The sequence below is a fragment of the Echeneis naucrates genome, chromosome 5 (assembly GCF_900963305.1).
Source record: "Echeneis naucrates chromosome 5, fEcheNa1.1, whole genome shotgun sequence".
NCBI lineage: Eukaryota > Metazoa > Chordata > Actinopteri > Carangiformes > Echeneidae > Echeneis > Echeneis naucrates.
In genome coordinates this window covers 22,207,269-22,228,309 of record NC_042515.1, presented here as the reverse complement: position 1 = coordinate 22,228,309, position 21,041 = coordinate 22,207,269, and the positions used below count along the sequence as shown (strand labels likewise).

The 21,041-nt window shown below is 41.7% G+C and overlaps 1 protein-coding gene across 1 annotated transcript in view; it reads right to left on the bottom strand.

The window, feature by feature from the left end:
* cntn4 (contactin 4) overlaps positions 1 to 21,041 on the bottom strand; it is a 159,580-nt gene that overhangs the window by 3,478 nt on the left and 135,061 nt on the right. Inside the window, 10 exon segments of the mRNA XM_029502436.1 lie at positions 27 to 213; positions 1,138 to 1,253; positions 1,534 to 1,768; positions 2,565 to 2,635; positions 3,529 to 3,664; positions 3,666 to 3,679; positions 4,337 to 4,495; positions 4,891 to 5,008; positions 7,097 to 7,272; positions 16,766 to 16,893. Coding sequence (XP_029358296.1) covers positions 27 to 213; positions 1,138 to 1,253; positions 1,534 to 1,768; positions 2,565 to 2,635; positions 3,529 to 3,664; positions 3,666 to 3,679; positions 4,337 to 4,495; positions 4,891 to 5,008; positions 7,097 to 7,272; positions 16,766 to 16,893 — 1,340 coding nt within the window.

Here is a 21,041-nt window from a genome sequence, read left to right as displayed (position 1 = left end):
TGTTACCTCAGAATTAGGCGACTTACGAGGTTTTTTGGTGGTGACATTGACAGGAGAGCTGGGAGGCCCCGTTCCAGCTGTGTTATACGCTCTTACTGAGATGTAATATGTGGTGCTGCCTTTCACCCCATGGATAATAGTAGATGTTTGATTTCCCACAGTCCTTTGCACGCTGGCAGTATCTTCCCTTTCACTTCTACTCCAGTACCTCAGCTGGAAAGCAACAGGGCAGAACAACCACAGATGTGAATGCAGAAAACATGATGGGCACCTTAAAAGCTTTCTGTTACACCATGCCAATGAAGTGCAAGCTGGAAATAGGGAGACAACAACTCGGCTAAAAACAAGCCTTTGCAGTGTCACCCCATGCGCCTTTAGCTCACTGTGACCCACAACATGTAGCAGGTATTTTGAGATTTCAAGTTTGTCGTAAAGAGCAAGGTCAAGCATACAGAAGAGGGGAAAAAAAGAATGCAAGACAAAGAAGAGCAAGAATAAAATTCTCAAAACAATCTCCTGCCATCAACCTCAACTGAACGGATTTTCTTTGACAACCTGCTTGTCAAATCTGAAATGGCTGCCACGCTTGACAACCCAAATAAAATTTGTAATTCCTCACAGGAATGGTTTGCTCAGACCCCGCTCCTCTGTTGACTCTAAGTGGTCAACAATTTACAATTGCAGCACTTGATGCAATCTGTGGGGAAAAACAAATGCCTTTGTTCAAATCTTGAATTTCAATAATGAGCGGAATTAAAATTACATGTACTCACTGTGCGCAAAGCCACTGTCTGAAACAGCTTTGTTGTCTGGATTAGAAGCTAAACGCTCTACTCCTTGGAGTATTGCATCAGTAATCAGGGTGGTTACAGTACTTAGGTAAGCAACAAGAGAAACACAGCTAAACCCACAGGCATGGGACTAGGCAGGACCATTATGTATGCAGCAAGCTATTATCTCCTATGCCCAAGGTGCAAGAGCCTGAAAAACTCATCAATAATAGAAGAGAACAAGATTCAACGGCATTAGTTGCAACATGCTTGCACCCCCCTCCCTCCTCCACACACACACACACACACAGAAAAGATTAACATTCATTGGAAGCTCCCACAAACAAGGCATTTCAACGAAGCTCACCTCATAGCCCAGCACTCTTTTCTTGCTGGCGTTCCAGGGCAGAGCTTTCCATGAAACTTCAATCTCGGATGCAGAAAGGCTCTTGGCACGAACCCTGGTGGGCGCTCGGCCAGGCTCTGGAGTAAATGTATAAAGACTGATTTTAGAAGTAATACTGAGCTTTGATTGCCCCCTCAAAGTAGGGACATCAAAACTGTTTCAAAGTCATTTCTTCCATCTGAACTGCAGAGCAAGGGAAGTGCGGGAAAGATGTCTGCGAGTGCTGATAAGGCTGCAAAAATCACTGCTGCCCCTGTTCTGTAGACCCTGAACGGATCACGAGCTCATGCATTAATACTAGCTGGACCCGTAGTGCCTCTCTCTGACATGCTGGGTATGACAGAGGATCACACGCACCTTCCTCAGCAGAGTAGATAGTTGTAACAGGTCCAAACGGCCCTTCGCCCTCATTGTTGTACACCCCGACCTTCACGTGGAAAGGGGAGAAGGGCTGGATGCTCTCATTTTTGAAGACATATCTGGATGCCTCAGCTGATGGCACAGCAGCCTGCATCCACCCTGTGGCACCGTGGGGTCGAAAAGCCACAACATAGCCGAACCCCGGGCCGTTCTGCAGCTCCTCTGGGACAGGCTGCAGGACAACATGGACTTTGCAGTAAAACAGCGAAATCAACTGGTGATGTGAATAAAACAAATGCCTTGATTCTCTGCGCACCTTCATGCAGTTTGTTAACAGATATCCCATTATCCGAAATATATTTTGAGATTCAGAATCTCAAATTTATTCAGCTGTATTCTTTACAAAAAGTCAAATCAGCTTTGCTACATTTATTGGTCAGATGCAATCAGCATGAGTTGCAGCTATTCTACAAATGCAGCTATTCTGTAAATGCAAATGGCCTCATAAAACATTTTCACCATTTTTGTTTCAGTAAAACTTAGAGTTAAGCACAATAGTTCATCCCTGCTAGGGCAATATAGCAGCTTTTGTTAGGCAGAAATTAAAGTTTAATTGAACTCTTGCATATTGAAACATCAATGCTGATTTTGTGAAATGTTTCTCAGCAAGCTCTGATGATTTTGAGCAGCCTGAATAAATATAAAGGTTTTGAACTAGATTGATATGCATGGGGTTTTGCAAGAATAACGAAAGAGGGTGGAGAGAAGGGAAAGAAATAAAATCAGATAAAAAAAAAGCTGGAACTTTGTAGGAGCCATTGAGTTTAATTATCTTATTGAAACCTCAAAAGCATTTTTCTCTCCCCCAGGGTGATAGCTGCAGATATTGCTTCTCTGTTCTTAAAAATGAAATGCCATACATTTATCCATTCAACTGTTATTAATGAAACACAAGCGCAGTTCCACAGAGAATAATGACGTCTCGCTCCCTCCTCCATGGGTGAGGGGTCCTGAGCAAGCTTGCTTACCTCCCATGTGATGACTAATTCAGAGCGACTGCCACCGCCTCCACTCACATTAGCTGGTGTGACCTTCGGGGCTGGAGGTAGAAGACAGATCAGCTTAGCTCTGTTGACTTTGTGCAATGCAGAGAAAGCACATGTAATCATTTTCCGTATCCCTAACGGCAGAGAGGTATATTTTTTTGGCACAATGGAACTCCAACATTTAGAAATCCTGTCAGATCTCAGCAAACGTCTCACAGCTGAGTCGTGTTTGCAGATTTGATTGACCTATGATGTTTTGTAGAGCAAAGAATAACAAAGGAACAAAACAGACAAAGGTGTTACCTCATGAATCCCCCTGTCTCCGGGTAGATTGCGCACTGCTGCATTTTATGTGTATTATTTTTGTTTTCCTAAGGTTGAAATTGAGTAGAATTCTAATGTATTGGCCAGTTAACTCAACAACAAAGCCCGATTTCAGGCACTGAAAATTTATGGTTCCTCCAATCAAGGTCTTGTTCAAAATTTTGCATTTATATCAAGAGATACGAGTGAATCGCTCTTTCATATGTGTTGAAACTACAGTTAGAAGACTGTTAAATAAACTAACCACAAAGATTGTGAATGGCGAGAAACCACTGACCTGCCTTCGTCTAGATTTAACAAAATCCACCTATCAGCAAATCTAAACGTCATATAATGGACCTGAAGTGTGCAACTTGTTTTTTACGTTAGCCTCCACATGAACTAAAATATTGATGTTGGGGGGTATTTTATGAGAATTTTAACCTCTTTAGGTTTTATACTCATTTTTTAAAGACAGACTTGAGAGTGGTCTCATCTTGCTATTGGTAAAATATGAAAATTAACAAGCCTGGAACGATGAACCAAAAAGTGTACAATTTTGGCTCGGTTGGAATCAACACACAAACATGACACATGTTGAAAGAGCCATATGGAAAAGTTTTGCTGCTCGTGCAGTACATACAGGTCCCTTTTGTCCTTGCTTGTTTGGATGGCTTGCTGGGCTCGCCGGTCCCGATGGTGTTGCTGGCCAGAACTCGAAACTCATATTCCACCCAAGGGCTTAGGTCTATTACTGTAGCTGTCAGCCGGTGCCCCCCCCACCACCTCAGGAACTGGCATAAAACACATAGTGCCCCCCTCAGTAACTAAAAACTTTGTGTGTTTTCTGTATGGGCATGTGTCAACTTAGCATCAGCTGACAGGCCAGACTACAGGTACATGGGACACACAAAGCACAAGCAAACCCATAAAACAAGAACACAATGCAGAAGACTCACATGTAAATTCATTATTCATCCTGAACTATTTTTGTTCTAGGCTCATAATGTAGTTCAGTTTGATACATATGATTCTTATGAGGGAAATCAATGAAACCTATAAAAATATCTCAGCTCAAACTGTCCTGAATATACAAAAATATCAATAGAACAGGGTGTGCAGCGTGGGCTAAAAACACATTATACCAATCATGCATGAATGCTAAGGGCTCCATTACGGAGAATGTGGAGATGTGGGCTATCGCTTAACTACACGGTCAAATTACAGACCTGGCAACAAGTTCATCATCAGGACGAGTTCCATGTTTCAGGATTCCCAGGAGTCTGATTAAATGGCGGTCAATGGTCACGCTAGAGTTGCATACCATTTGGCACTGGGATAAAAATTACATCTCCAATATTCTCACAGGCAAGACAGAATGAAGAGTGCCCCCCCCCCCCCCCCCCTCCCCTCTCCTGCATTAGGCCACTGCTGGTCAGAGAGCGGCTTACCTGTGGTGACAGCCTGCCACCCGAGGGAAAATGGTGTCCTGGCCTGGATGGTATATGCCGTAATTGGACTGTGATTATCAGGACCAGGCCTCCAGGATAGAGAGGCTGTGGTATCAGTGATGTCTTCTACATGGATGCTGGTGGGGGGCCCAGGGGGACCTGATAGATGGCATAGCCAGGCAGGGAAAAGCAGTGTAAGATAGACAGACAGACAGAAAAGAGAGAGGGGGCAGGGGGGATGTAAATCATAAAGAGATGGAAAGATGGTAGAGAGAGCAGTGCAGGTTTTAGCACCTGCAGCTACTGTATGCAGTCAGTTCAATGTGAAACCTCTGGGAACCATTTGATCTAAATAGACACCGAATTTCTTTTAAGTCTCGAAGAGAGAAATTTCTATTTGCCACCATTTTCCTTCTATTCCTTTCTATTTTCCTCGGTGAGTAGCACATGAGCACAACATGCTCAATGAATGATACATTATTAAACCGTTGTGGGCTTAAGCTGAAACATGCATGTGGTCTGCAGTCACTGGACCTTCACTGTTGGCAGCTTACCTCTGACCACCAAGTCAGCAGCTATGGAAATGCTGTCTACCTTCGTCTGCACGGCGCACGTGTACTTCCCCGCATGCCTCAGCTGGATGTTTCGAATCATGATGTCTCCTGCCGAATGCTGCTGTCATTCAACACACAAGCAGGCACGCACACATGAACACAAACAGACCTCTCTAAGCAGCATGGTAAGCCTCCAACTAATGTAATTCAACAGCAATACTGTCTCCGTTACCACATGGGAGCAAAATCAGCTGAACAGAAGGCTCATCTTCCTGCGTGCATGTGTATCTTGAAAAAATAATTCATATTTCCTTATGCAGCCTTTTCTTCCATTTGCTAAAAAAAAAAAAAAAGTTAGGGAGATACCTCTGTTCTGTTTTTATTTTAAGTATTTATTGATTTATTTTATATTTAAGTAAAGAAAAGTAAACTGAAATGACTTAATTTAGATTATGGTATTGAATGGATTCATTTATGAGTAGTCTAATGGCCATTCTAAAAGGTATTTCTTTGAAGGAGCTTTCTATTCCATCTCTAATTATAATTCCCTCTTCTACATAATCAGGCTATCAGAGAAGAGCACAGTGAGTTTTTGTAATAAGTTGGAGACCAATTGGAGATTGTGAAAGAAAAGAATACTGTGAGAGCTTAATCAAAGTAAATGTAGGTATACAGCAATTGATTAGGAAGGGACAGAAGAAGCAGCAATATCATAAAAGAAACAGGAAGGAGGGAGAACACCTTTTGTGTTGTGTTTTCTTCTTCTTACGCTGGCTGGGGGAGCCTTGAATTTTTTTTTGAGGTGCAAACCAAGTCTGTGCATCACACGCTGAGGTCTAAAGCTGTGGACCATTTTAAGCGTGCGGCAGCTGACTGAGACTGGTTACAGGGTGTGTATGTAAATTTCACTTTAAAATAAACCACGGGCAGCAATTTTCTAGCCATAAATAATACACTTGATACAAAACATTCCCTCTGCACTGCGGCTGAATTTATAATGACCCTGCTAAAAGAAGAAGAAGTGCAATAGTGATGTTTCAGTGAATCTTCAGATTCACCCGCTTGACCTTTATTCAATGAAATCTCTTAAGGGGTGTGAAAAATAAATCAATGTGTAAAGGGCACAGAAGTGCTAATGAAATTAGCATTTGTCTACGCCACAATAAGGCTTGTATCTTAATTACTTATTCTGTAATCAGGGTCAAATGGCAAACTATGACAGCTCACAGTGTGCTGAGTGACATCATGGAAGAGAATCTTTGATGGTTGTGAAGTTGTGGGGTGAGTTTATGTGGATGAATGTGGAAAAGTAATGTGTGAAAACTGTCCGAACTGCCTCTAACGAGGTTTCATTCTAGGCTCCACTCGTCCGAGTGGCCAGTGCTAACAAGTTGTGAAAAGAAAGTGGGGAAAAAGAAAGTTGCAAAGTTTTTTTGGAGAGACGCGGTCGGCACTATTTTTTTTTATATGTTTATGAGAGTTAAATTAAAAAGCCACAAAAACACGTGCCAGGATCTATGATCAGTTATTACGTTCTGTCTTGATCAGTTTGATCAGTGTGGTGGTCATTTCTGAGAGAAGGGAAGATTGATGCCTCTGGATGGAAAGATGTCACACTTCTAATTTTTTTTGAGAAAAAAACAAAAAACAAAAACAAAACAAAAGAAAAAAAACACAAAGGAGCCCGTAGTCTCATCTACTGATGAGTGAAACCTAGACTTTCTCATCATGTGATACTTTGCTTTTATCTACTGGAAGAATCGAATGAGGCTTTGCATGTATGTAACTGACATAAATGTAGCATGCTATGTTTTGAACATGAAGGACAGGATGTTCATAGAGCCTAGCTTTTTTAGTAGGGGCTCTGGCTTAAGCTGAATCCCTTGTACTTTCAAATATAACAACCTGTCATTGGTGTGGCATAGACTCAGTAGCTCACAACAATGTGTCCGCAGATTTTCAAGTGTTGTGTGACTCATTGAAGATGAATAAGCATAGTTTTGATGGTCACATGTAGATATAGCGTCAAACCAATTTCATTGGTTTCCAGCAAGTTGCTCAATATATAGATGGTGGTAATCTTGCACATCTGCTTTGTGGACCCTTATTTTGCACACATTTCTGATTGTCTGTCAATAGCTTTTAAAATAGCGCTCACAACTCACAATTCTAGCATTGGAAAAATGATGAGAGATTGTATACTTACACCCCCGACCTTTTCAAAAAATCCACCATGGCTCCCGAAGTGGATGAGCTGTTCGTTGAAGAACCAGGTGAACTTGAGCTCAAGTGAGGGGTCGTGGCTCACCTGACAGGGCAGGACCACGCTCTCTCCAACATTGACATCCAGCGTGGACGGCAGGGTGGTGATGATGGTCGGCTCTGAAACACACATTCACATCTCATCAAACTCCATGTTCTGTTCCTCCTTCCCAGGCGTTGCCACACAGCACAGGAAATGGCTTTGTGAAAAGCCAAGCCCTTCCATCATCCTTATGGATATGTCACACTCAGTTAATAGAGGGATATACGGGACAGAGCACACGGCAAAGTAGGGCGCACAGCTACAATAAATGGTATTAGTCTCAGCCTGAGCTCGTCTCTGTGGGGACTCGTAGATGTGTCTCTCCTGCATCCTGAGAAGCCTCCATATGTGTCACTGTCAGCTCAGCCTTCAGCCTGGGACTCCCTCTGACTGTCCGAAATTCCCAAAATGCACAACTAGGAAAACAGTAAACAGCAGAGAGCACTTCTTCCACTGACTACGCTCTTTTCAAGCCTGCAGTGCATTACAATAGCATCACATGGGAATTATGGCAAGCGTCCCTTATCTACACTTGTGCCTGAGCAGTGGAGGAGGAGGAAGGTGGAAGCACATGAGAGAGGCGAGATGAGAGGCACAGGCTTTGTTCTCAGAGTGCACAACACCTATCTCCCTCTTGGGGGTGCTGTGATTACTTGGTTGAAACTGCCACTCTGAGCACTTGGACGAAATTAACCATGGCAAATGATCCCTGGACAGACGTAGATTCATGTAGAAAGTGCCGGTAGTGCAGTCTTCATCCAGAGTGAATTCGATACCTTCATTGTATTGGCCCCCTCCCACTCCTCCCTGACGCACACACACACACACACACACAACCACACACCTCCAGTGTGATTTATCTAGCCATTTCTGATATCAGGCCAGAATGCTATCAGCTGGTAGGTTTTGTCATTTACACAATGAAAGTGTGCCTGAAAAGCCCAGTCCTCTATTGCTGAGGCTAAATGGTGAGCAATGGCAATGCAATAAAAAACGTTGCAATAACACACAGGAGCTATTCAAGGGCCTGCAACTGCTCTCGCCGCTCTGTTTCTACACCTTGTAGAACAAGTGCAAGAAAGAAAATAGGAAACCTGAAAAATTTAAAGGGGGCAGGGGAAAAAAAATAAAACCTCTATGAAATATGTCAGGGTTGCTTTGCAGGTTATTTCATCGTGAGACACTCTAAGTGATGCGAAGAAAAGGAAGTAGAAGAGAACAGAAGGGTAGGAAAGCATCTGTGGGGAAATTCTTCTATGGACTCACAGTCAAAGATATTTACTCCTCTATTGCTGAAAAATGGAAACATGCTCTAAACTTTGCTTCCTTTTATTTCTCCAGCAGGATTGGTGTAGCTGTCTGTTTCCTGACATGAACTCCTCCCCTCCCCTCCCTTATTATGTTCTGCCCCAAGAGATCCACAATGTGACAATGAGACAATGACAGTGGGAATATGTTCCCTTATTACCCTCCTCTGTCATCATTTGTAACAGATTATATGGACAACCAAGGTTGGTTACACAACCGCACACTGGGCTCCTGACCATAATTTGATTGCTTTCCATCATGTGTAAAGCCTTGTTACCTATTGCCACTTGAAACTGGGGGATAGTAACCCACTTACTTAGCGGGGTCAATCAAGGCTGAGTTAGAGAGTGTGCTAACACGCTGAAACAGACATGATGGCATCTCAAGGAGTCCCGCTGATGGAGGTAGTGAAAACTGTGGTGCTATGTTTCGGTTTGTGCTTGTAGTTTTTTGAAGACATTTTTTTTTTTTTTTTTTTTTTGAAAAATATTGTTTGTTGGTACAAATTTGTTTGTGAAACTGTATCGATAAAGTTGTGACATTGTGCTTCTTACATTTTTACAGTGAAGTTCTAGTTGGATTCTGCAGCTAAACCTTCTTGGTTTTATAAAGATTGGGGTTAAAGTCACAGTCCTTGTTGTTCTCAACAAAGCACCAGAACCAACCCTGTGTTTTTGTCTGACTTCTGTAACTCATATGTGCCTTATTTTTCTTCCATGTGCTTACAAAACAGCCTCAGTTCTTTTGTGGCATGAATTCCACAACATTTTGAAAATGTTGCTGTTTGGTGGGGTTGGTTTGCATGTTCTCCCTGTGCATGTGTGGGTTTCCTCCCACCGTCCGACGGCATCATGTTTGGGTTAACTGCTGACTCTAAACTGTCTGTAGGTCTGATTGTGAGTGTGAGTGGTTGTTGGTCTCTGTCTGTCTCTGTGTGTTGGCCCTGTGATGGACTGCTGACCTGTCCAGGGTGATCCGCGGTGAATGAATAAATGAATGCGGTGAGATTCTGCTCTGTGTTCACATCATCATTTCTGCAGATTTGTCATTTGCACATTCACGCTCCTGATCCACCATCCCAAAGGTGGTTTACTGGATCCAGATCTGGTTACTGGAGAGGCCACTTAACTCACTGTCATGTTCATGAAACATGTTTGACATGACTTTTTCTTTGAGACATGCTTCATTACCATGGTGGATGTTGCTGTTGATGGTAAATTGTGTCCATGGGGAATGGAAGCAACAATACTCTGTTAATCTGCAGCATTTAAACCGTGATTCACTGCAATGAAAGGGCCCAGAATGAGCCAGGAAAACATGCCCATACCTACCAACTATTTTTCCCAAGAATTTCTGGCATCTCCAAGTAATCTAATGACTCACTCCTGTTTTGTTTTCTCCATGGAAACTTCGGTAATTTGCATGGCCCCCAACCTTTATTAAAAATGTCATATACTGATCCATACAATTTATATGTTTGTCAATTGGTATGCACATTGCCAGATTGTGTATGAAGTGAGATAGTCACACTAAACACACATACATTAAAACCCATCTGCTACCACAGCCTGCAAACAGCCAAATTCTTTAATTTAAGCCATTAATTCTTGATTGTTAAATTAAGTTGAACAAAACTTGTTACATTTGTGTTCATGTGATGTTCTCCTCTCTCACACGCTCATTTTCTACCACTTATCAGCTTTCAGGTCATGGGGGATTCTGGAGCCAATCCAAGCCAACGTTTGGGTGAGGGCGGGGTCACACTGGACAGGTCGCCAGTCCATCACAGACAGACACAGACACACACAGAGACACACAGAGACCAACAACCACTCATACTCACACTCACACTCAGACCTACAGACAATTTAGAGTCACCAGTTAACCCAAACATTTGGATGGGGGGAGGAAACTGGAGTACCTGGCGGAAACCCATGCATACACAGGGAGAACATGCAAACCTCTTACAGAAAGGCCCCACAAGAACCCACAATCTTCTTGCTGTGAGGCAACAGCTCTTACCGAAACGTTCTAATGATAACTGTTAATAGTCACGAATGAGATGGAATTTAAATGAACCTTGTTACGTGTTCAAGTATGTAAATTGATGTAAATTGATGCACTCTTTGACCCCCTTCCGCCATCCTGGAAAAAAATCCTCCTTTTTGAAGGCTAAATGTTGGCAGGAATGCATTCCTAACACCCTTACTCCACCAGCAGCCTGGACTGATGAATCAGTGGGTCACTGTCACTGTTGGGTTCATGGTTCATGCTGTTGACACTAAACTCTGACCAGACCATCTGTTTGCCTCAGCAGAAACTGACCAAAGACTCCACACAAACAAACACACAATACTTGTTAGAGGACCAGACTTATTCTTTCAGGTCCAGTTGGTCTGGGTAACTACTGACTTTGTCGATTTCAGGGGGAGATTACTGTTATTGCTAAGGTTACAAAAACATTGCTGAGGTCTCCCAGCCTTAGTTTGACCTGCTAGTAGTTTTGCCGCTGTAGAACATATCTGTCCATATTTCTGTCTACTACTGTGTCTTACTTAGATGCATTTAATTAGACGAACAGATGTTTGAACAAACAACAAATTTTTATGAACCGCCTGAATGAGACACGTAAGCAGGTGGCATTTGGATGTAAAAAGAACATGATGAGGTCTGATGATTCCTGGCTCTGTTTCATGCTCAAATATTAGCACTGGATGAATCTCTTACTGTTGAAGCCACATGTGGTTGAACGACAGCAGCAACAATCACAGTGTTGTTATTATATCAAAGGAAGTGGAGGAAGTGTGGGACCCCAGACACCTAACGTAGCTAAACAGGTGATGTGGTTTTGCAGAGGGGAACACTCAGAAGAGCTGTCCAACGAGAAAACACGGCCAACCAGAGAGAGCAGGCTAACCGTTACCAAACGACTTCCTGCTTCTCCCCCAGGCATGTGTCACATGGCCAGTTTCACTTTTTCGCAACAACAGCAGCTCTCATGAATAATGCTCAAACCCCCCTGTTGACAATCTCTCTCAGCCTCTATGGTCTGAAGCTGTAATATGTAAGCATGTATTCTCCTTGAGTGTCTGTATACTCCGTCGTTTTTCACACAAGGTGAGTGATGTGAGCTTGAATAATACATGGAGGAGCCATGGGCAAAGTGATCTGGGAATTTTAAAAACAAATTTACCTCAACCTCCCCTACCCCTCAAACTGAGTGCTTCAATCTGAAGCTCATGTTCATACGGGGACGAGTTGGTTCAAGGCAAACACAAATTTGTACAGGAAGTGCTTTGTCTGGCAGATCAAAAGGCTCTCCTACAAATAACAACTGAAACGCATTGGGCTAAGGTTGATGCCACGTATTCAAAGGTAGATCTCTGCGACATTATGCATCTAGTTCCCTGCTGCTGAAAAGCCTAACAAATTCCTCAGGTCATTTGGAACGAAAATTTGGTGTCCAAAGGGAATCATCCCTCTCCCAGCTTGACCTCGGCACCACCTCAAACAAACTAAAAAGTATGGTTTCATCAGCACATCAAAAGCTCCTCTGTAACACTGTTGTGCGTTTAGTTTTTTTTGGTTTGCTTTTTTGGGTTCGTTTTAATACCACTAATTTTCCAAAGGTCTCTCAAGGACAAACTGCAATAGCAAGGAAAATCTTCTTGTCATTGCTCAGCACAAACATACAATATGCGCCTAATGCTGCATTCGTACGCTGTGCAGTGGCACATCTGTAGCAACCTGCTGGTGATCACTGACAGATGGCTGCTCATTATTTTTCTATATGGCTGTCAGGGATTACACATCACATTTGTTTCACTCAGCTGCTGCCATTCAACATGGACCAAGTTGACTCGGCTTGGAAAAACACTTCCCAGAGCCTGGTGTATAACTGGAATAATTTTCATGACCGTTCCTCCCCTCCTGTGTTTAAAAGCCTGGCCTGTCAACTGATCAGATGATTGGACTTCTGCCTTTCTCCAAAAGCCAAATGTACCCCAAAGGCATTAACTACTGCCATTGTTCAAATCTCATCTGATACAAAAGAAATCCTTTTTATCTGGCAAATCTAAGGGTCTACGGGTATGCCAGTGGCTCTGTGAGGCCACCTTCACCTAGTGCTGAGCTAAAATGCTAATATCATAATGCTAACACGCTCAGATTGACAGCAATAACATGCTGATCTCTGCCTTGCTCACCACCTTAAGTCACCTTTGGATGTATAACAAATGCATACTTTGCACGATATCAACGTGTTATATCCGATGATGTGATGAGGGTATGTCAATTCATCTGCAAAACTCAAGGAGACCTTCTTTACGTCCCACTGATCGTGTCATAGCTGCAGTCACATTGTGAGATATTGGTCTTAAATTTATGAGACCTTTTACGCTGCTTTGGCAATCTTCACATAAACTACTGACTGTCATCCAGGTGTGATTGAGGAATTTTGAATTTTGAAATCATTATAAGAATTTTTGAAATTTCCTGCCATGCCAAATTTAATCTCAGCAGGTCCAAAATCACACATGTAAAGGGGCTTACATTGCAATCATTTGGTATTTCTATGTAGTACTGAATAGAGAATGCTGATGAGGACTGTGGTAACAATAATGTGTTGCAGGTGTTTTTTTTTTTTTTCAGAAACCAACGCATAGGATAAATGTACATTTTTACCTTATGATTTCCTAAAGCTAAAAAGGTTAATTCATCCTCTGACAATCATCAATGTGTGTAACAGCTGTCATGGCATTCTGTCAAATAGTTGAGATATTTGAGATTTTTTAGTCAACACCAAAGTGGGAGACCAAAAGCATTGTCATCTCTGGAGTGAAGTGCCTTCTGTATAATTATAAGAGTCAATTACTTTAAAGGTCCCATAGTGTAGAAAGTGACATTTGTTTTATGACTATAAAGGAAGTGTAGGTGCTATAAAGAATCAAAACATTAATTCAGTCCCCAGAGATCTCCACGCAAGCTCGTACTCATTAACTGAGGCTAAAAACAGACTGCTTTGGATTTCTAGAACTTGTGATCTCGTAGCTACATAGCCATTCTCCCAGCTCAGCCTGTTTTGTTGCATTAACTCCACACAGACACTTTGTTGCTGAGCTTGCAAGCTACAAGACAGAAAATGCTGCACAACTGCTGGAAATCAGGAGCCAATACATCATTGTACAGCCTTCCCGAGGATAAGTAATGTTAGAAACCACTGACTGAAGCTGAGTTTTTCTGAAATGACTCAAGTGATTCGAGATTTCGCACTGACCAAACATCACCATTTTTTTTATTTTTTTTTTAGTTTGCCCAAACTACAGTAGTAGGCTTCAATTCATTACCTATAGTTTGCCTGGCTGTGTGTGTCTGTGTGAAAAAAAATCAAACAACCAGGTGAGCGGTTCAGATACAAAACGCTTGTGAGAGAACCACGGAGGAGGAAAACTTTCAGTACATGAGACAACACGTGTATCTTTTAGGGGACTTAAGAACTTCACATAAAACACATGAAACGTGTGAAACAGGGCCATTAGATACAACTCTATATAGATTACAGTCGTGTGTCAGATCTTAGGAAATCACTTCCCCTGAGGTTTTACAGAGGCAAACTGCTGTGAACGCAACATGATCTCAAAAGTTTTGAGCTGATTGACCATCCGTAATGAACGGAGTCAACCCTAATTGAAACAGCTCATCTTCAATGTAATCAAAATTCAAGGAGGATGTCCGTAATCAAGAGTAATTAATCTGCTAATATCCCCTCACCTCAGTGTTGTAATAATGGAGACATTAACAGGGATCATCTGTTGTGACTGTTTGTTCGGTGGCTTATTCACAGCAGGAGGCGCCGAACGCTTTGTGACAAGTATTTTTCAGCATTCATATCACCAAAGTCAATTTGAATAAACTACTGTCATCTCCTATAAAAGCTACTCACCGTAGCACAAATTTCCCCCCACTAAATAGGTTTCCAATCCTCAATGAAATAGCGCATGTAAATTACCCCATCCCATTTCGCAAACAATATCCACTCTGACAGAAAGGCACACGATCATACAGTACACAGGAACATTTGTAACATCAGCTTTAACGTATGATGGGAGTGAATGAGGGAAGGTGCCACATAAAAACCCATATTCCCTTTCACTGGAATAATAAGTGGATAACAGGGCTGTTTATTTATTCTGAAGAGACATATGAGGGTGTGTTTCCTAGCAGCTTGATTGGAAAATCGCACACAGGCCATCGACCTCAAACTACAGACAGCTGCAGGTTTCACTCGCCCCCCACTCACTCTGATTGGCTGTGTGTGTGGGGGGTGCGCTCTGTATCAATTTCATTTCACAGTGTGTGATAAATGGGTAAAAGGAAGGCTTTGAGTGTAACCGACGGAGAATAGTAAGTATGTACGTTTCCTTCTGCCTTCAAGTCAAGTTCTCGCACTTTAAGGTTCAAAGCATTTTACACATACATGTGGAAAATATACAAAATGCAAATACTTACTGATTTTGGTGGAGAGAAAGCATCATAAGTGGGGGGTAGAGTGATGCATCAGCATAAATCAGCCGCAAGGTGCACTTAAAGCTCCCCCCGCAGTCTTCACTGCTGCTGACTTTAGAGCATTCATAATATATGACAGTTGTCTTTTATAATTTAACAGAAAAAGAAACATGCCTTCATAGTGATTTACAGAGGACGTCTCCAGTGCACAGTTTTGTTTTTTTTTTTCCTTTATTTCCTTTATATGATGCATTTACTAGTAATAAGGGAATTACTCTGCTGGTACAGAAATGGGAATTTTTGTTTGCTGCTACTCAGACAGACATTGATCAGTGTCTGTCAAAATATTTGATCTATCTGAAATACTTATGCAGGGTGAAATAAAAGTCAATTAATCCAGGTTTCTAAGGCAACATCTTAAAAAAAACAAAAACAAAAAAAACCTCTACTGATTATTTTTTAGACTGCTGTTCTATTTACATGGCATTTGAAGGGATTTTACCAATGGCTAAGTTGTTGAAGAGAGACATTTATATGGATTAAACTTTAACTATTAAACTACAATAGAAGCCCCAGACTTTCTAAAAATGCTCTAACTTTAGAGAATTGGGGAAAGCACTCCATTTCTCATCATGCAGTCTGGGGAATTCGAAGGATTTTGGCAGCACTTTATTGGATTTTCTTCTCTGACCAGGGCAGCTCATTCCCTACTGGGTGAAAGGTTTAAACCAGCACTGACGAAAAACGTGTGTGCTTGATGTTCAAACGTCTGTACATGTATTACGTATTCAAGGTTAATTTAGACAAGGTTTTCTTTAACATCTCAGAATATGCTGCTTTTGGTGAAACTAAAGTAATGTAACCACAGCTGTCTGATTTGTCCAAGGATTGTTCCATCAATCTGATGAAATATACATGTGAATCAAAACCAAAGCCTCTGAAATGAGACATGAACTTGTCTCCCTAAGGCCAGTATACTGAAGATCAATAGTTCTACAAATCTACACAAACCAGCCAGCATGGAAGATCAAGGCAGAACAAATAACAATAACGCAAACCGTGCAACCTGTGTGAAAAGGGGGTCACAGTGAGGGTATAGTTCAGTGAACATGTCAGCCAATCCCCCTAGGATGGAGGTGAGAGCAGTATCTCCCCGTGGGAAAAAGGACAGAAAAACAGCAGTGTGCACACAATAAAGCCACTCATAAAGCCACGCCATGCACAACACTTTATACCCAGCTCACATTCATATTTAATGAAGTATAATAAGTCACAGTACAACAGCAGAAATGCAATCCCCAGCACAGACGATCTAACAACACCAGGCCTTTTTCACACAGCATATCCTTTGACAGTACTGGTGGCACTGAAGCAGTGAGCTGAATGTTTTCAACGCCTCTGCAAACAGACATAGCAACCAAGGTGTCTCTATCTCTCTTGTAATGAGAGTATGGCGAAAGAGATAGAGAGAGAGAGAGAAAAATAAAAACAGGTCCTCGTGTCTTGCAAGAAGGAGAGAGGTGGTCAGATGCTTCAAAAATCATTCCCCCTTCACGACGGTGGCCATTTTTTATTTATGAAATCGAAAGCATCAGTTAGTTTTTCAGGGAGCAGAATGAAATATCAAACAGCTCTGCGTGCTGCTGGGGTGAAAAACATGCATTCGGAAAAGGTGCCCAGTACTTTATTGGTCAAGGTCCCTGCTGACTGAGCTGTAAAAGAGACAGTGATGAAATTTAAAGAGGGAGCAGGAAATACCTTTAACCGTGACGCTTCCAGTGCTGCTTGCCACACCAAACTGGTTTCTCGCCACACAGGTGTACAGACCTGCATCGGATTTGGTAGCATTCCATATCCGAAGATTTCCGTTGTCCAGAATGGTGACCCTGTGGTTAACAAAGCAAATCATTTTCTTAGTACTGTTTGCTTATACTGCTGGTATACATATAATATAAAAAATGGGGCAGCAAAAATAAAAGACTAACCGAGCAGTGAACATTTCTCAGTGTCTCTTATTTGGTTTTTTGCAGGATTGTATTTTCAGGGCTTATTAATTCAGAACATGACTTCAGTATATCTAGGACAACAGTGACTCTATGCCCTTTACACAATAGCCACAAGTGCTTCGGAAAAGGTCAAAAGGCCTTTAACAAAACTTTGCATTTTCTGAAATAACATGCAAACATGGAAATAGTGCCCTTGAGACCGAGGTATGGTGGGAAATCAAGGGAGGACCAACACACGAAGGCTGGATTTTAATTATCTGAAATGCTCTGCTGAATCTGCAAACTGTAAATATAAAATGGCATCAGCCTGATTCTGAGGGGGAGAAAATGATGTGTGGCCAGTAAATGGCTCTGTTCACTGATGAGTGAGTTCAAAAATGAGTCAAAGGAGTCAGAGTGAAAAGATTCATCTGCGTTTATACAGCAGAGAAGAGTTCAGACATTCAAGCAAACCCAAGAATCAGCTAAAGGGGAGAGCTCTTTATAAATACACGTAAATGTTGGTGCTAATGTGTTATTCATTAAAACTGCACCCATGGATATGGGGTTTGTGATGTGGGAAAAGACCCCAATGGGTCCTGCAACTGATTGTTTTGATTTAAAAATACATAAAATGAATAAACAAAAACAAAACCTGCAGAATAAAAATGTTTATTTCTGTGACCTTGGGGAAAATGAAACATAGTGTATATATATTTCGCAATATGGTAACCATTTTTTATGTCATTATTTTCTTCCCCTTTTCTTGTATCTATTTCTCTTTCTTTTTTAATCTTCTTTTAGTCAAGCTTCTTTCTTACTGTCTATCTATGTGTATTGAGCTGTTGTATGAAACACTTTTCCCTCTTTGAGGGATCAATAAAGGGTTATGTTAGAGCGCACAGCTTCACTGCTGGTTCAGTCTCATTGGTCTTGTCAGTGTCATCGTAGCAGGCAGCTTTTCACTCTCCCAGCAGCACCAAAGACCAACCAGAACATTTAACAGCTAAAGAACCAAATATTTTCCTCAGGGGTTGGTAGAGTCCAACGAAGAGCTAAAAGGACATTTAATGCCAAGCTCACATTCATGATGGAGCCAGAGATTCATCCAGATATAAATGCTATTCCATATCTGCCATGCATTCATAGTTTGTCTGAAGAGTCTTTATGCTACATAAATAAATAAATCAACAATCAAATAAAAAGCTGCTTGTAGCGTGATAAAGTAGAAATGATTTAGAATAGATTAACAGTATAAATAAATAAATAACAACAACAAAAAAATGTGGTCCATGTAGTCTATTGTTAATATCAAACTGAGATAGCTTTGTGCCCTATTTGTAAGGTTATTAAATGAAAACAGAGGTGTGTAATCATTCGCTCCTTATTTAAACCCACATAATAGCTGATGTAATCATACATGCAACAATCTAAGCTGATGTCACTATCTCAAATCAGCTGAAACTACTGTCTTTGATTGATTGAACAGCTGTTTGACAGGGAGAAATAATTGTGGATGGAGCCCGAGCTCAAGCTGAGAAAATTTGAAGAATTCAAAATGGCACATGACACAGAAAACGGTTCATCAGCATTCACTGCTGTTATCTGAGCAGGCTGTTTTGTTTGCACCAGTGATGCATTTAACTGGATGTACTTGTGAAACGCAGCTGATACAGTGTGACACGGCGTTATGTTTTTCCTACTGTTTTCATTGAGTCTTCTTGGAGCGGTAGATGAGATAAGAGCACAGAGACAGTTACTACAAAGGAACCTACTTCTGACAGCGCTTGGCGCTGCTGAGTGAAGACTTCTTGTGTTATATGAGGCTGAAGGGAAAAAAGTGCTGAATGCAAAGCAGCAAGCAGTGACCATCAGTCACATGGGGGGGCAGAGCACTTTGAGGGAGGGCCCACTGTTAATGACATTAAACCTGGAGGCTGATAAATTTTTAAGAAAATGGCCCATTAAATGGAACCACGGTCCTACAAAAGACCATAACCCTAAGCAGAGTAAGCACAATTAAAACAAGTGCTATTAATTAATTACACTGCTTTGCAGGCATTCTGTGTATATAGCTTGGTCTCCTGAGTCACATTATCTAAAACAATGCAAAATAAAGTCGATAGTTCTGCATTCAAATTGTTATTAACAATATATGCATTAGCTATCAGTTAACCAGGGTAATCAGTTAGAGTGAAAACAAACACGGGAGATGTATGATTTGAACTAGAGCAAGCTCTGACCCAGTTCCAGTCGGCCAGCACGAGCCTCGCAGCAATACCTCAACATAACTAAATACCTGCATTTGTGCAGCACCCTCTGCTTCCACAATCCCTTATCCTCACGGACAAAACAGCAATCATGTGACTTGTGCACCATGCGTTTTATGAGAGGAGAACTTCCAAGAGGTGCTGCGTGCAAGCACAATGGTTCTCAGAGGGAGTTAAATCCTCAGCAGCCCTGCTTCTTGGACGCACTGCATGCGCTTCTGCCGTCTTTGCAGTGTCAGATGAAAAATTGGGGAGACTCTTCCTTTTTATGACATAATATAATAATATAATAATGATAATAATGAATATGCGGCCGTTTACAGGTGCTCAAAGATGCTAAAAAAAATCAATATAAAGTACAAGCAAAAGCCAATTGAAAACAAAATACAAGAAAAAAATGAAACACATAACGGGAGCTAAAATTAACACACTTAATTACACATTAAAGGCCAATTTAAAAAGGTGGCTTTTTCGTAAGGATTTGAAGTTTGAATGTGGGTACAGTCTCTTGTGGGTTTGGGTAGTGAGCTCCAGAGGGTCGGGACGGAAAGACGAGAAGAGCGGCCGTCTGTATATGTGCTCTGTATTTTAGTCTGAAGCCAATGCACCTGCTGATTAGGTCAAATACAGAAGGAGCCATCCGAGACAGATTACTATCAACACATTTTGCTGCTTTCCTCTCTCCAGTCTGCCAAGGCCCAAACAAGATATCTGTGCTGTGTGCCCAGTATGTGAAGAGACATTTCCAACCTCCATCCCAAGGGAAGCCAGCAGAGGGGCAGGTATCAATAATTCACAGGTGAGATGAACACAAATGCCACTCCTTTCATCCGTGCCTCACACAGATTTAATGGACACGGCAATTATTCTCCGGCAATTATTTTGAGCACAGCAAGACAGCTCTTGTAATCCCAAAAAACACAGGTGTGTATTTTGGGAGAGATCAAGCCTCTGAGGACAGGGGGTGTACAGTGTTGATCCTCCCTGCTCTGTGACAAGATGAAAGAGACAAATAACATCAGTCACAGAGCAGCTATCATGGGCACTGTGAAGTGGAAATCGCAGGAAAGAGCCCTGTCCAAAGTAAAAGCCTGTTTTTGTTATTTCCTTACATTCTCTTTGAGACACCGTTGACAGATGCAGATGCTGCCTTTTTGTGAGCTTCCTCGCAATCAAAAAGGGCACTTGAAAACCTAGTTTTGATGTTTGATTCAGATATGTTTTGAACTTTTTGATAAACTCTACATTTTGAGGGGGGAAACTGTCGCAGTAAAAAAAACTTACTCACAAAATAATAACAATAGATGAAATATTTTCCATCAAGAGCAGTGGCTTTGCAGAAAGCGTGGGCCAAGGAGGCGCAGCAAGTTTCCTTGTGGAAGCCTTGTGGTCAAACTGTGAAATCATGCTTGTATTCTTTCTACATGAGGACACTAAATCACTAATGTCCAGGAATATGAGGGCACTCCTAAAAATTCAGCATAACAAAATGCGTAATCACAGATCAGACTCTGGTTGGAGAGTTCCAAATCAGACCATTCATGGATACTCTGGCGCCTCTGAGACATCATGGCTGATTGGTGGCGTGACTGCAGGGTGGAGGCTTGTGTGCGTCTCTACTTAATTAATAGGGTAAATAAAACAGCTTGTGAAAATAGAGGTTAAGATTCTATCAATGGAATTATTCAGCCATGAGACCAAAGGAAAAGAGCTCATCACAAGCGTATGGTGATTTCAGCAAATTATTAGTCTCAGCTAAGGCGCTGGATACACAGATTA